Source organism: Oncorhynchus mykiss, chromosome 11 (assembly GCF_013265735.2).
Source record: "Oncorhynchus mykiss isolate Arlee chromosome 11, USDA_OmykA_1.1, whole genome shotgun sequence".
NCBI lineage: Eukaryota > Metazoa > Chordata > Actinopteri > Salmoniformes > Salmonidae > Oncorhynchus > Oncorhynchus mykiss.
Genome location: NC_048575.1, coordinates 74778950 through 74796335, shown reverse-complemented (window position 1 = coordinate 74796335; position 17386 = coordinate 74778950). Strand labels below are relative to the sequence as shown.

The window sequence follows — 17386 nt, the reverse complement described above, 5'->3', positions numbered from 1 at the left end:
AACCATTGTTCCAAAGTCCCTTTATTTCATGTTTAATGTTCTGAGGCTGGTTCTCCATAGTAACAGGAATGTTGTGTGGCCTAAGATTTACCAGGGGCATGAGGGGTCATAAAACCCCCACATCTTCAGACCCTAGATCTCTCTTCCTCTGTTGGGGGTGAGAGATAATCTGTAGGGTTGTGGTTTCCTGTAACCTGACCTGATCAGGACAGTCATGACAGAGGGCTGGGTTTTACTGTAGGAGGCAGGGCTGGGTTTTACTGTAGGAGGCAGGGCTGGGTTTTACTGTAGGAGGGAGGGCTGGGTTTTACTGTAGGAGGGAGGGCTGGGTTTTACTGTAGGAGGGAGGGCTGGGTTTTACTGTAGGAGGGAGGGCTGGGTTTTACTGATGGAGGGAGGGCTGGATTTTACTGTAGGAGGGAGGGCTGGGTTTTACTGTAGGAGGGAGGGCTGGGTTTTCAGATGAATGGAGGGAGGGCTGGGTTTTACTGTATGAGGGAAGTCTGGGTTTTACTGTAGGAGGGAGGACTGGGTTTTCAGATGGATGGAGGGAGGGCTGGGTTTTCAGATGGATGGAGGGAGGGCTGGGTTTTATTGTAGGAGGGAGGGCTGAGTTTTATTGTAGGAGGGAGGTCTGGGTTTTACTGTAGGAGGGAGGGCTGAGTTTTACTGTAGGAGGGAGGGCTGAGTTTTACTGTAGGAGGGAGGGCTGAGTTTTACTGTAGGAGGGAGGGCTGAGTTTTACTGTAGGAGGGAGGGCTGAGTTTTACTGTAGGAGGGAGGGCTGGGTTTTACTGTAGGAGGGAGGGCTGGGTTTTCAGATGGATAGAGGGAGGGCTGGGTTTTACTGTAGGAGGGAGGGCTGGGTTTTCAGATGGATGGAGGGAGGGCTGGGTTTTATTGTAGGAGGGAGGGCTGAGTTTTACTGTAAGTGGGAGGGCTGGGTTTTACTGTAGGAGGGAGGGCTGGGTTTTACTGTAGGAGGGAGGGCTGGGATTTCAGATGGATGGAGGGAGGGCTGGGTTTTAGTGTTGGAGGGTGAGGGAGGGGGTTACCGAAGGGAAGAGGGGGTGGTTGATTCCGAACTCTACTGTATGTGTGTCTGTCCGTGTGCGCATGCGTATAACCCATGTTTCAGCGCGGTGAGAGAATACATCTCACGAATCACTTTCATCTCTACTGCTGAATTCCCCCTCACAGGCATACTTCTATGTCCTATAGTTCATGTTCATTACAATTGAATCAACACAAATCACCCATTCACATCCATATGAGACGAAATGACCATGTGTTAACGTGTGTTATTAATACTGTAAAGTACACGAATACTCCACAGTGGGGATGTGAAGCATTATTACTGCACCCAGGCTCTCCGTCTTGATTAGTAAGGCTTTGCTGAAGTGCAGTGATTCTCTATGGGATTGAATACCACAGTGTAATATCAAAAGCACTAATCCTACTCTGTAATATCATGCTAGTAATATAAAGTGAAAGGATCATTATCTAATTATCTCTCTCTGTCCCTCTGTCCTTCCCAACAACCATACATTATGCACAATTTGGCAGATTTGTATTGGTTAGGTTTGAGCGATGTCAACCATTGTCCTATTGTGACTATATACACATAAAACATTGTGATATTCGATATTGGCCAAACGACAGTTGGGCTATAGCACAAAATCGAATACAACTGGACCAAGCATGATGAAAGATAATGTTGTTGGAAGTCCCTAAAGTCCCTTTGTGTCTGTCTGGCGCACACGTGATGGAGCAGTGACTCTCTGATGAGGAACGGTCTGTCTTACTGTAGTGAGCTAGGTTATAGGACTACGTAATGAGGAACGGTCTGTCTTACTGTAGTGAGCTAGGTTATAGGACTACGTAATGAGGAACGGTCTGTCTTACTGTAGTGAGCTAGGTTATAGGACTACGTAATGAGGTACGGTCTTCCTTACTGTAGTAAGCTAGGTTATAGGACTACGTAATGAGGAACGGTCTGTCTTACTGTAGTGAGCTTGGTTATAGGTCCACGTAATGAGGAACGGTCTGTCTTACTGTAGTGAGCTAGGTTATAGAACTATGTCATGATGTGGAACGGTCTGTCTTACTGTAGTGAGCTAGGTTATAGGACTACGTAATGAGGAACGGTCTTCCTTACTGTAGTGAGCTAGGTTATAGGACTACGTAATGAGGAACGGTCTGTCTTACTGTAGTGAGCTAGGTTATAGGTCTACGTAATGAGGAACGGTCTGTCTTACTGTAGTGAGCTAGGTTATATAGGACTACGTAATGAGGAACGGTCTGTCTTACTGTAGTGAGCTAGGTTATAGGACTACGTAATGAGGAACGGTCTGTCTTACTGTAGTGAGCTAGGTTATAGGACTACGTCATGATGAGGAACGGTCTGTCTTACTGTAGTGAGCTAGGTTATAGGACTACGTCATGATGAGGAACAGTCTGTCTTACTGTAGTGAGCTAGGTTATATAGGACTACGTAATGAGGAACGGTCTGTCTTACTGTAGTGAGCTAGGTTATATAGGACTACGTAATGAGGAACGGTCTGTCTTACTGTAGTGAGCTAGGTTATAGGACTATTATATAGACCTTCCAGTGAAATGCTGAATGACAAGCCCTCAACCAACAGGTGTAAACCTCATAGTGAAATGCTGACTGACAAGCCCTCAACCAACAGGTGTAAACTCACATTTAAATGATCATCACTCACTAGCGACTCCTGTGTTGGGCCGGGCGCAGTGCACGCTGACCAGGTCGCCAGGTGTACGGTGTTTCCTCCGACACATTGGTGCAGCTGGCTTCCGGGTTGGATGTGCATTGTGTCAAGAAGCAGTGCGGCGAGGTTGGGTTCTTTTTCGGAGGCCCTCAACCAACAGGTGTAAACTTCATAGTGAAATGCTGACTGACAAGCCCTCAACCAACAGGTGTAAATTTCATAGTGAAATGCTGACTGACAAGCCCTCAACCAACAGGTGTAAACTTCATAGTGAAATGCTGACTGACAAGCCCTCAACCAACAGGTGTAAACCTCATAGTGACATGCTGACTGACAAGCCCTCAACCAACAGGTGTAAACCTCATAGTGAAATGCTGACTGACAAGCCCTCAACCAACAGGTGTAAACTTCATAGTGAAATGCTGACTGACAAGCCCTCAACCAACAGGTGTAAACCTCATAGTGAAATGCTGACTGACAAGCCCTCAACCAACAGGTGTAAACTTCATAGTGAAATGCTGACTGACAAGCCCTCAACCAACAGGTGTAAACTTCATAGTGAAATGCTGACTGACAAGCCCTCAACCAACAGGTGTAAACTTCATAGTGAAATGCTGACTGACAAGCCCTCAACCAACAGGTGTAAACTTCATAGTGAAATGCTGACTGACAAGCCCTCAACCAACAGGTGTAAACTTCATAGTGAAATGCTGACTGACAAGCCCTCAACCAACAGGTGTAAACCTCATAGTGACATGCTGACTGACAAGCCCTCAACCAACAGGTGTAAACTTCATAGTGAAATGCTGACTGACAAGCCCTCAACCAATTTTTTTTAAAATAAATAAAATAATAGAAACATTCAAATTCTAAAAATCTAAATAAAAAAAAGACAAAATAATAAACATATATATATTTTTAAGTGTTAAAAAAAAGAAAAAAAAGTAAACATTACAAAATAAAAATTCTAAATAAGTTCACTGACTGAGGCTCTCGACCTTCGCCTCTCCCGAGTCCGTATGGGAGTTGCTGCGAAGAGACAAGACTGTAACTACTACCAATTGGATACCATGAAAAGGGGGGGGAAATGTAGTAGCAGAGGTAACAGTCTATGACTAGGGTGGCTGGAGTCTTTGACAATTTTTTGGGCGTGGACACCAAGGAAATTGAAGCTTACAACCTGCTCCACTGCAGCCCCCTCGATGAGAATGGGGGCGTACTCGATCCTCCTTTTCCTGTAGTCCACAATCCTGTCCTTTGTCTTGATCACGTTGAGGGAGAGGTTGTTGTCCTGTCACCACACGTCCAGGTCTCTGACCTGCTCCCTATTGGCTGTCTCATCGTTGTCACTGTTGTGTCATCAGAAAACTTGATGATGGTGTTGGGAGCGTTCCTGGCAATGCAGTCATGAGTGAACAGGGAGTACCGGAGGGGACTGAGCATGCACCCCTGAAGGGGCCCCCGTGTTGAGGATCAGTGTGGAGGATGTGTTGTTGCCTACCCTTTCCACCTGGGGGCGGCCCGTCAGGAAGTCCAGGATCCAGTTGCGGAGGTTGTTGTTTAGTCCCAGGGTCCTTAGCTTAGTGATTAGCTTTGAGGGCACTATGGTGTTGAACACTGAGCTGAAGTCAATGAATAGCATTCACACATGGGTGTTCCTTTTGTCCAGGTGAGAAATGGCAGTGTTGAGTGCAATAGAGATTAGAGGTCGACCGATTATGATTTTTCAACGCCGATACCGATTATTGGAGGACCATAAGAGCCGATACCGATTAATCGGCCGATTTAAAAAAAAATAATAAAAAAAAAATAAAATAAAAAAATATTTGTAATAATGACAATTACAACAATACTGAATTAACACTTATTTAACTTAACATAATACATCAATAAAATCTATTTAGCCTCAAGTAAATAATGAAACATGTTCAATTTGGTTTAAATAATGCAAAAACAAAGTGTTGGAGAAGAAAGTAAAAGTGCAATATATGCCATGTAAGAAAGCTAACGTTTCAGTTCCTTGCTCAGAACATGAGAACATATGAAAGCTGGTGGTTCCTTTTAACATGAGTCTTCAATATTCCCAGTTAAGAAGTTTTAGGTTGTAGTTATTATAGGAATTATAGGACTATTTCCCTCTATACCATTTGTATTTCATTAACCTTTGACTATTGGATGTTCTTATAGGCACTTTAGTATTGCCAGTGTAACAGTATAGCTTCCGTCCCTCTCCTTGCTCCTCCATGGGCTCGAACCAGCAACACAACGACAACAGCCACCATCGAAGCAGCGTTACCCATGCAGAGCAAGGGGAACAACTACTAGAAGGCTCAGAGCGAGTGACGTTTGAACCGCTATTAGTGCGCGCTAACTAGCTAGCCATTTCACTTCGGTTACACCAGCCTCATCTCGGGAGTTGATAGGCTTGAAGTCATAAACAGCGCAATGCTGGATGCACAACGAAGAGCTGCTGGCAAAACGCACGAAAGTGCTGTTTGAGTTAATGTTAACGCCAGCTGTATGTAATTCATGTCGTCGGTCAGCCACGACTCGGTGAAACGTAAGATAATGCAGTTTTTAATGTCACGTTGGTAGGATATATGTGATCGTAGTTCGTCTGTTATTATTATGGATTGATTGTACGTTGGCTAATAGGACTGATGGTAACGGTAGATTGCCATCTCGGCATTGGATCCTTACAAGGCACCCGGACCTTCATCCCTGATACCTCAGTCTCTGATACCTTCGTCTTTTTCTCCTGCGAATGACAGGGATGAGGGCCTTGTCGGTCGTCTCATGTAAATAATTATCGTCTGACTCGCGAGCGTGCGTGTACTTGCGTGCATCGAGTCTTTGTAGTGCGGGCAGCGAGCACTAGTCGGTGACTCTCATGCTGGGCTGACTCAGTTGATCAGGGGTTCATTGACCCCTGTGCTGCTTGTTAGAGGTCTTCATGCATCTGTCATAGTGGATGATAAATAACCTAGCTATAGCATCTATCATAATGGATGATAAATAACCTAGCTATAGCATATATCATAGTGGATGATAAATAACCTAGCTATAGCATCTATCATAGTGGATGATACATAACCTAGCTATAGCATCTATCATAATGGATGATAAATAACCTAGCTATAGCATCTATCAAAGTGGATGATAAATAACCTAGCTATAGCATCTGTCATAGTGGATGATAAATAACCTAGCTATAGCATCTGTCATAGTGGATGATAAATAACCTAGCTATAACATCTATCATAGTGGATGATAAATAACCTAGCTATAGCATCTATCATAGTGGATGATAAATAACCCAGCTATAGCATCTATCATAGTGGATGATAAATAACCTAGCTATAGCATCTGTCATAGTGGATGATAAATAACCTAGTTATAGCATCTATCATAGTGGACGATAAATAACCTAGTTCTAGCATCTCTTGGTCTACTAGCGAGAGTTGGCTTGTTGGTTGGTTGTGGTCTCTCCCTCCCTCTTCCCTGCTCTCCGTCTCTCTCTCCCAGTACTGCCCCTCCCCCGCCTGCTAGAGCGGCACCTCTCTCTTCTATCTCTCTGCCTCTCTGCCTCTCTGCCTCTCTCTATCTCTTCTCTCGCTCTTTATCAGCTCTGGTTAGTAAAGTCGCTTAAAAAATTACTTTTCTGCTGCTTCCCTCACTCGGATCGGTCTGACTCTGACCAGGTCTATATGGGTCTCCATTTAAAACAATGTATGCATATCAAGCCCCAGGTCCATTTTGGACCTTTTTGGTCCCGTGAAGACGTTTCCGCGTGTGTGTATCAGAGCAGAGCTGTAGAATGTAATATTCAGCAGCCTGATGGTCTTCTTTCATAGCATCACGTTTGAAGATGAATTAGTAATGGCAGTGCAGTGGCCTCAGGGAGCCCACAGCGTGAGAAACCACCATATTGGTGGGTGAAATGTGTGTATTTGGGCAAGAGGATATGTGAGAGCATGTCTGTTTACCAATATTTTTGACGGGAGTGTATGTTTGTGTGCAATTGCAAAGGTGAGGACGTGTGTGCCTTCGCTCAACTCATTCGCACGGACGCATGTATGTGTGCTCACTCGCGCACACACACGTGAGCACACATGCTTCGATTTACACACACACACACACCCACGCACTAACTCCCTAATCTGTCTAAGCCGCGTACCTAATCACATCCCTCAGCACAGTGTCATTCATAGATAGATCTGCAATTATTTCAAAATGCGCGTGCACACACACACATGGTGTAAGCGGGTAGTGAGGACCAACAGCACAGTTTCAACCTGTTGTTGCCTAGTTGCATCATATCATACATTCCTGAAGGGGGGAGCAGGGGGGAGGCAAGAAAAGAGGGAAGAGAGATGGAAGCAAAGGGCCCCTAGAGAGGCCATGTGACCTCTTCATTTGCTCCATTTTTATCTCCGACCCTCTCCTCTATCCTTCTTTCTATCTCCAACCTTCTTTCTATCTATCCCAACCCTATATCCTTCTTTCTATCTCCAACCTTCTTTCTATCTATCCCAACCCTCTATCCTTCTATCTATCCCCAACCCTCTATCCTTCTTTCTATCTCCAACCCTCTATCCTTCTATCTATCCCAACCCTCTATCCTTCTTTCTATCTCCAACCTTCTTTCTATCTATCCCAACCCTCTATCCTTCTTTCTACCTCCAACCTTCTTTCTATCTATCCCAACCTTCTTTCTATCTATCCCAACCCTCTATCCTTCTTTCTATCTCCAACCTTCTTTCTATCTATCCCAACCCTCTATCCTTCTTTCTATCTCCAACCTTCTTTCTATCTATCCCAACCCTCTATCCTTCTATCTATCCCTGACCCTCTATCCTTCTATCTATCCCTGACCTCTATCCTTCTATCTATCTCTGACCCGCTATCCTTCTATATATCTGTCCCCTATCCACTATCCTTCTATATATCTATCTCTGACCCTCTATCCTCTATCCTTCTATCTATCCCTTGCCCAGGAAATTGTCTAAAAGGGATTGAATTTGTTGGTAGGTTTCCAAACTGCATTCCTTCCGTCTATAGCATTTCTTAATGTTACTCAGTTCCTTTGGCTTTGATGCCTCATGATTGAGTATTGCTCTGTTCAAGTAGATTGTGATTTTGCTGTGGTCTGATAGGGGTGTCAGTGGGCTGACTGTGAACGCTCTGAGAGAGACTGGGTTGAGGTCAGTGATTAATTAACCTCTAGTGACTCCCCATCCCGGATCCGGGAGCGTAATCATCGTCTGACACTAATTAGCATAACGCAACGGACATAAATATTACTAGAAAATATTCCTGTTCATGAAAATCACAAGTGAAATATACTAAGACACAGCTTAGCCTTTTGTTAATCATCCTGTCATCTCAGATTTTCAAAATATGCTTTACAGCCAAAGCTAGACAAGCATTTGTGTAAGTTTATTGATAGCCTAGCATAGCATTTTGTCCAGCTAGCAGCAGGTAACTTGGTCACGGAAATCAGAAAAGCAATCAAATTAAATAGTTTACCTTTGATGAGCTCCGGATGTTTTCACTCACGAGACTCCCAGTTATATAGCCAATGTTCCTTTTTTCCAAAAATATTATTTTTGTAGGCGAAATAGCTCCGTTTGTTCTTCACGTTTGGCTGAGAAATCGACCGGAAATTACGGTCACGAAAACGCCGAAAAATATTCCAAATTAGCTCCATAATATCGACAGAAACATGGCAAACGTTGTTTATAATCAATCTTCAAGGTGTTTTTCAAATATCTATTCGGTAATATATCCACCGGGACAATTGGTTTTTCAGTAGGACCGATTGGAATAATGGCTACCTCTGTATTTTACGCGAGAGTCACTCTGAGAGCCATCAGGTGACCACTTACACAATGTAGCCGCTTATGGGTATTCTTCAACATAAATGCGTAAAACTACGTCACAATGCTGTAGACACCTTGGGGAATACGTAGAAAAAGTAATCTGGTTGATAGCCCATTCACTGCTCAATAGGGACGCATTGGAACGCAGAGTTCCGGATTGGATTTTTCTCAGGCTTTCGCCTGCAATATCAGTTCTGTTATACTCACAGACAATATTTTTACAGTTTTGGAAACGTTAGAGTGTTTTCTATCCTAAGCTGTCAATTATATGCATATTCTAGCATCTTGCCCGAACAAAATATCATGTTTACTTTGGGTATGTTATTTTTCCAAAAATGAAAATACTGCCCCCTTGTCACAAAAGTAGTCTACAGTACTACTGTCAAGAGATGAGCTATAAGTGTACCTTGACAATGTACATACCCAGTGTGCGACAGAGCTGCAGGAGTTGTGACCCGTTTTTGTTGGTTAGGTTGTCATAGTTGTGCCTAGGGGTCATATGGGGGAGGGAATGCTGTCATCTCCAGGCAGGTGTTTGTCCCCCTGTGTGCTGAAGGTGTCAGGTTCTTGTCCGGTTCTGGCATTTAGGTTGCCACAGACTAGTACATGTCCCTGGGCCTGGAAAGGATTGATTTCCCCCTCCAGGATGGAGAAGCTGTCTTCATTAAAGTATGGGGATTCTAGTGAGGGGATATAGGTAGCACACAGGAGGACATTTTTCTCTGTTAAGATCATTTCCTTTTGAATTTCTAGCCAAATGTAAAATGTTCCTGTTTTGATTAATTTAATGGCGTGAGTTAGGTCTGCTCTATACCAAATTAGCATACCCCCAGAGAGCTGGGACAACCAGCTCTCTGTAACCTAGAGGGCAACCAGTGGGTCTGTCTCCTCTATACCAGGTTTCTTGCAGGATGACAATGTCTGTATTACCGATTTCTTTGGTGAAGTCCAGGTTCCTGCTCTTTAGGCCAAAGGCAGATGACCTCAAACTTTGGATATTCCAGGATGATATAGTGAAGGCTTTGTGTTCCATGAAGTGTCCAATGTTGTTGGTCGTGTGGTTTGGCCTCAGGCCAGCAAGTGTGAGCAGAGCCTGCTGAGCATCTGGTACATGCCATTGGCTTGGGCGAGTGTGAGAGTGGGGGTTGGGCCTGTTTGCCCGCTCACTGCCTGGGCGTATGTGTGACTTCCATGTTGAGGCCCTCTTTGCAGAGGATGGGGTGGGCAGGAGGGGCATAGGTCTGATCTGAGGGGGCCTAAATGGGGTGTGGGCATGGTTGACGTGGGGGGGTGCTGATTGGTTGGGGTGGGCGTGTGGATGTGGCTGGGGGTGCTGTGGTCTGTATTAGAGGTCGACCGATTATGATTTTTCAATACCGATACCGATTATTGGAGGACCAAAAAAGCCGATGCCGATTAATCAGCCGATTTCTTTTATTTGTTTATTATTTTTAACTTAATATAATACATCAATAAAATCAATTTAGCCTCAAGGAAATAATGAAACATGTTCAATTTGGTTTAAATAATCCAAAATCAAAGTGTTGGAGAAGAAAGTAAAAGTGCAATATGTGCTATGTAAGAAAGCTAACGTTTCAGTTCCTTGCTCAGACCATGAGAACATATGAAAGCTTGTGGTTCCTTTTAACCTCAGTCTTCAATATTCCCAGGTAAGAAGTTTTAGGTTGTAGTTATTATAGGAATTATAGGACTATTTCCCTCTATACCATTTGTATTTCATTAACCTTTGACTATTGGATGTTCTTATAGGCACTTTAGTATTGCCAGTGTAACAGTATAGCTTCCGTCCCTCTCCTTGCTCCTCCCTGGGCTCGAACCAGCAACACAACGACAACAGCCACCATCGAAGCAGCGTTACCCATGCAGAGCAAGGGGAACAACTACTAGAAGGCTCAGAGCGAGTGACGTTTGAACCGCTATTAGTGCGCGCTAACTAGCTAGCCATTTCACTTCGGTTACACCAGCCTCATCTCGGGAGTTGATAGGCTTGAAGTCATAAACAGCGCAATGCTTGACGCAGAACGAAGAGCTGCTGGCAAAACGCACAAAAGTGCTGTTTGAATGAATGTTTACGCGCCTGCTTCTGCCTACCACCGCTCAGTCAGATACTTAGATATTTGTATACTTGTATGCTCAGTCAGATTATATGCAACGCACGACACGCTAGATAATATAATTTACCATTCCAGTGTTTTACTTGCTATATTGTATTTACCTTGCCACCATGGCCTTTTTTGCCTTTACCTCCCTTCTCACCTCATTTGCTCACATTGTATATAGACTTGTTTATACTGTATTATTGACTGTATGTTTGTTTTACTCCATGTGTAACTCTGTGTCGTTGTATCTGTCGAACTGCTTTGCTTTATCTTGGCCAGGTCGCAATTGTAAATGAGATCTTGTTCTCAACTTGCCTACCTGGTTAAATAAAGGTATAAATTAAAAAATAAATTACCTGCTGTATTGTGGCAGGGTGGAAGTCTTTTCGTGGTAGCAGGGTGGAGATAACCACTTGTGCGTTGGGGGAAGTAGAATAAGCTTTTCAATCTCTCCCTTCAGTGCTGTGGCCACCCTTTCCTGCTGTGCTCTCAGGTCATTTGTGCCTGTGTGTATTATTATGTGGCTAGGTGAACCTAGTTGGTCCTCAGACAGAAGATCTAGGGTGTTTGGAAGCAAATCTCTATCTCCGACCCTCCATCCTTCTATCTATCTCCGACCCTCCATCCTTCTATCTCCGACCCTCCATCCTTCTATCTATCTCCGACCCTCTATCCTTCTATCTATCTCTGACCCTCTATCCTTCTATCTATCTCTGACCCTCTATCCTTCTATCTATCTCCGACCCTCCATCCTTCTATCTATCTCCGACCCTCCATCCTTCTATCTATCTCCGACCCTCTATCCTTCTATCTATCTCTGACCCTCTATCCTTCTATCTATCTCTGACCCTCTATCCTTCTATCTATCTCCGACCCTCTATCCTTCTATCTATCTCTGACCCTCTATCCTTCTATCTATCTCTGACCCTCTATCCTTCTATCTATCTCTGACCCTCTATCCTTCTATCTATCTCCGACCCTCTATCCTTCTATCTATCTCTGACCCTCTATCCTTCTATCTATCTCCGACCCTCTATCCTTCTATCTATCTCCGACCCTCTATCCTTCTATCTATCTCTGACCCTCTATCCTTCTATCTATCTCTGACCCTCTATTCTTCTATCTATCTCTGACCCTCTATCCTTCTATCTATCTCTGACCCTATATCCTTCTATCTATCTCTGACCCTCTATCCTTCTATCTATCTCTGACCCTCTATCCTTCTATCTATCTCTGACCCTCTATCCTTCTATCTATCTCTGACCCTCTATCCTTCTACCTATCTCTGACCCTCTATCCTTCTATCTCTGACCCTCTATCCTTCTATCTATCTCCGACCCTCTATCCTTCTATCTATCTCCGACCCTCTATCCTTCTATCTATCTCCGACCCTCTATCCTTCTATCTATCTCTGACCCTCTATCCTTCTATCTATCTCTGACCCTCTATTCCTCTATCTATCTCTGACCCTCTATCCTTCTATCTATCTCTGACCCTCTATCCTTCTATCTATCTCTGACCCTCTATCCTTCTATCTATCTCCGACCCTCTATCCTTCTATCTATCTCCGACCCTCTATCCTTCTATCTATCTCCGACCCTCTATCCTTCTATCTATCTCTGACCCATCTCTCTCTCTCTCTCTGTTCATCTCTTTATTCTCTTAATTTCTCTTTTCTCTTTCTCATCTCTCTCACTCAACCTCTATTCTCTTCTCCCCCTCTCTCTCTCTGTTATTTTATCTGGTGTAAACTGTGTATTCAGATTGAGTGGTGTGGGGGGGGGGGGGGGGGGGGGGTGGAGATAGACTGGGATGATGCAATGAAGAGGGAGACACATACACACACACACACACACTTGAAATGCTTTATATGGATTTGGGGTAAATGGAAACAAAACATGGCTTACACACACACACACACTGTGTTTTCCCTGTTGGCATACGTCGGAAGGGTCAATGAAGGCTTGTAGTTTATCTATAGCTTACGGGTGTATTTATTGTTCTGTGTCTATAATTTTCTCCAGTCCAGCCAGAGACATGGCATCCAGAACACATGGAGAAATCTTGACCCTGAACTGTGATGAATCTTGACCCTGAACTGTGATAAATTGGCAGTAGTTCACCCATTACTAACATCAATGGTGGAACCAATTCATGTTTTTTTTATTTTTTATGTTTCAACCGATGTTTATCACGGGTATTACGTAGCAATGATAATGTGTGTGAGAACTGAACTTTAGTTAAACACAATGATGGAATACCAAGAGTACAACACAATGTACAGTATTGTAGCTTACACATTAGAACCCCTGTAACCAGGCTTGTCATCCATTATTCACACCGTTTCCTACCAAATAGTCAGTGTCATCTGAGGTGTGGTATCCAGCTCAGAGAGGGTCTGCTGCGGCTCAGGAGAAATACCTCAACCACACTACAGTTAGTTAGCATGAGAACATCATGAACTGTCTGTCATTGTAGAGCTAGATAAGAAGTCAGGCAGGAAGCCAAGTCTGCATGTACCACACGGAACACACCATTGTTTCGAAGGTTCTACATAATCCGCGTCATTCCATGCCTTTCATGTGAAAAAGGAACAAATATGGCTATGCCTTTTTGAACAGTAGATTGTTTGATATGACACATTGTATCTGAAAACAATGAATACCTCTAAGATGAAGCTCATGAGAATTATGATGATGATCATTGTCTGTGACTCTCTCTGCCTGGCTACACTCGCTGTGTGTGTAGGGTTGAGCGGTATAGAGATGTTCATAGTGTTTCTGTACCATACCGAAGGGGCGCTATGTATACTGAACAAAAAATATAAAAGCAACAATTTCAAGGATTTGCCAGAGTTCATATAAGGAAATCAGGAAATTATAAATTAATTAATTAGGCCCTAATCTATGGATTTCACATGACTGGGAATACAGATATCCATCTGTTGATTACAGATACACTGTATATACACAAGTATGTGTACACCCTTCAAATGAGTGGATTAGCCTATTTCAGCCACACACATTGCTGACAGGTGTATAAAATCAGGCACACAACCATGCAAACTCAATAGACAAACATTGGCAGTAGAATGGGCTTACTGAAGAGCTCAGTGACTTTCAACATGGCACTGTCATAGGATGCCACCTTTCCAGCAAGTCAGTATATCAAATTCCTGCCCTGCTAGCACTGCCCCGGTAAACTGCCCCGGTAAACTGCCCCGGTAAACTTCCCCGGTAAATTGTAAGTCATTTTATTGTGAAGTGGAAACGTCTAGGAGCAACAACAGCTCAGCCGCGAGGTTGTAGGCTACACAAGATCACAGAACGGGACCACCGAGTGCTGATGGGCGCAGAAACGGTCTGTCTTCCAACTCACTACCGAGTTCCAAACTGCCTCTGGAAGCAACGTCAGCACAACAACTGTTTGTCTGGAGATTCATGAAGTGGGTTTGGAAACGCCGCCATTGGACTCTGGAGTAATGAATCACACTTCACCTGGATTTGACAGAAACCATGAGAATGCTACCTGCCCCAATGCATACTGCCAACTGTCAGATTTGGTGGATGAGGAATAATGATCAAGGGCTATTTTTCATAGTTCGGGCTAGGCCTCTTAACGCTACAGCATACATTCTAGACGATTCTGGGCTTCCAACTTTGTGGCAACAGTTTGGGGAAGGCCATTTCCTGTTTCAGTATGACAATGCCCTTGTGCAAAAAGCGAGGTCCATACAGGAATGTTTTGCCGATCGGTGTGTAAGAACTTGACAGGCCTGCACAGAGCCCTGACCTCAACCCCATCGAACACCTTCGGGATGAATTGGAATGCTGACTGCGAGCCAGGCCTAATCGCCCAACATCAGTGCCTGACCTCACTAATGCTCTTGTGGCTGAAAGGAAGCAAGTCCACTCAGCAATGTTCCAACATCTAGTGGAAAGCCTTCCCAGAAGAGTGGAGTCTGTTATAGCAGCAAAGGGGGGACCAACTCCATAATGATGCTCATAATTTTGGAATCGGATGTTTGATGAGCAGGTGTTTACATACATTTGGTCATGTAGTGTACCTTTAAAAAAAAAAAGTAGGGGCGTGAACCATTCAGTATCTGGTGTGACCACCTTTTGTCTCATGCATAAAGTTGATTAGGCTGTTGATTGTGACGTGGAATGTTTTCCCACTCCTCTTCAATGGCTGTGCAAAGTTGCTGGATATTGGTGGGAACTGGAACACGCTGTCATACACATCCCAAACATGCTCAATGGGTGACATCTGGTGAGTATGCAGGCCATGGAAGAACTAGGACATTTTCAGCTTCTAGGAATTGTGTACAGATCCTTGTGACATGGGGCCGTGAATTATCATGCTGAAACATGAGGTGAGGCCGGCGGATGAATGGCATGACAATGGGCCTCAGGATCTCGTCACAGTATCTCTGTGCATTCAAATTGCCATTGATAAAATGCAATTGTGTTCATTGTCTGTAGCTTATGACTGGCCATACCATAACCCCACTGCCACCATGGGGCACTCTGTTCACAATGCTAACATAAGCAAACCGCTCGCCCACACAACGCCTTACACATTGTCTGCGGTTGTGAGGCCGGTTGGACATACTGCCAAATTCTCTAAAACAATGTTGGAAGCGCCTTATGGTAGTTTAAATTCTCTGGCAACAACTCTGGTGGACATTCCTGCAATCAGCATGCCAATTGCACGCTCCCTCAACTTGAGACATCTGTGTCATCATGTTGTGACAAAACAGCACATTTTAGTGGCCTTTATTGTCCCCCGCACAAGGTGCACCTATGGAATGATACATTCTGATTAATCAGCTTCTTGATGTGCCACACCTGTCAGGTGGATGGATTATATTGGCAAGCAGAAACGCTCGCTTACAGGGATGTAAACAAATTTGTGCACAACATTTGAGAGAAGTAAGCTTTTTGTGAAAAATTCTGGTATTTTATTTCAGCTCATGGCACATGGGAACACTTTATATGTTGCGTTTATATATTTTTTTTCAGTGTGAACTTTTTTCTACGCACTAAACAATTTAGGCAACGGGAATCTTGATCCAGAAGGGGATTGAAAGTCTCGGCTGTAACCAAAAAGCTTTATCTTGACATCTAGCCACTTACAGTGGCTTGCAACAGTAAATACCCCCTTTGGCATTTTTCCTATTTTGTTGCCCGGAATTAAAATTTATTTTTGGGGGGATTGTGTAATTTGTTTTAAACAACATGTCTAGCAATTTGAAGATGCAAAAAATAAGACAAAGAAATAAGACAAAAAAACAGAAAAAACTTGATTTTGTGTATGTCCATTACATGAAATCCAAATAAAATCCAATTAAATTACAAGTTGTAATGCAACAAAATAGGGAAAACGCAGAGGTGGGTGAATACTTTTGCAAGGCATTGTAGGTAGAAAGTTACCAAACCATTTAATGCATAGCTAGAGCCCTGAACTGGATATCATTTGATACATCTTAGATTTCTTATAGTTCTAGTTCATAAGCAGTATCGTAGCATGGACTCAGGCAGCCTCCGCATAAGTTATTCCCATCGCTAAAAAAATACAAAAAATACTGTATATCTATATTTAATATTTTTTACGGTATTGGAAATCATATGATCAGTATTTGGAAATACTCCGGTATACGGTATAAACAGTATATCTCCCAGGCCTACGTGTGTGTGATCACGTGGCCCTCTCTATTCTCTCTCTGTGTGTTTGTGTGTGGAAGTGATGCACCAATGACTCACAGCGAGCGGCTGCAGCTGTCCTCTGTGTGTCTCCGTGTGTGTGCGTGTGTGTCCGTGTGTGTGTCCGTGTGTGTGTGTGTGTGTCCGTGTGTGTGTGTGTGTGTGTGTGTTTGTGTGTGTGTGTGTGTGTCCGTGTGTGTGTGTGTGTGTGTGTGAGAGAGTGATTTTCTGCATGGTTGAACAGCAGGACGAGATAGTGAGCATGACCGTCTCCTTCCCTTTCCTCTACCCTGCCAACTGTCCACGTGACCAACGCACATACGTTAAATGGTGATGAGTAGGATACGGTTGTAGACAGGGGTTGGTACCGAATCAGGTGTTTTGAACTGTGTGTATGTTTCTGCATGTTTATCCTGTAGGTCCTGGTTGGTAAATGTCATCTCGAAACGCTCTATTGTCCATTTAGTTGACAAGTCATGTTGTGAAGAGATCATATGAATACACCAAACTGATACACTACATGTCAGCTCTTTGTTGTGTGTTGGCCTTACTCCCTCTCAAACGTGTACGTTTGTGTTCCGTCCAGGTTGCTATGGTGAATGCTGGGCGCGTGGATGAGGAGGAGGAGCTGCAGTGAGGTGGAACACCGCGGTAACCACGGTACCGTCTAGCGCCCACCCACCATGCCCTCGTCCACGCGGAAGGGTGTGCCAAAGGACCCGGAACAGGCCGACCTCTTCTTCAAAGATGACCCAGAGGAAGTCTTCTGTGACCTCCACGAGATCGGCCATGGCAGCTTCGGGGCCGTCTACTTTGTACGTGAACTGAGATCCTGACGTATACAGGTTCTGGGTGGGAGACGTGCACATCAACTTAGCTCTAGTGCCGCTCCAGTTAGGAGGCTAGTAGTGATAAAGTAATAGTAGGGGTTATACTCTTGAAAGAGT

The 17386-nt window shown here is 44.0% G+C and overlaps 1 protein-coding gene across 2 annotated transcripts in view; it reads left to right on the top strand.

Moving 5' to 3' along the window:
* LOC110535115 (serine/threonine-protein kinase TAO3) overlaps positions 1–17386 on the top strand; it is a 150409-nt gene that overhangs the window by 65952 nt on the left and 67071 nt on the right. For both annotated transcript variants that reach the window (XM_036936323.1, XM_036936324.1), the window contains exon 3: positions 17026–17254. In XM_036936323.1, the coding sequence (XP_036792218.1) occupies positions 17123–17254 (132 nt within the window). In that variant the 5' untranslated portion in view covers positions 17026–17122. The remainder of the gene's footprint in view (positions 1–17025; positions 17255–17386) is intronic.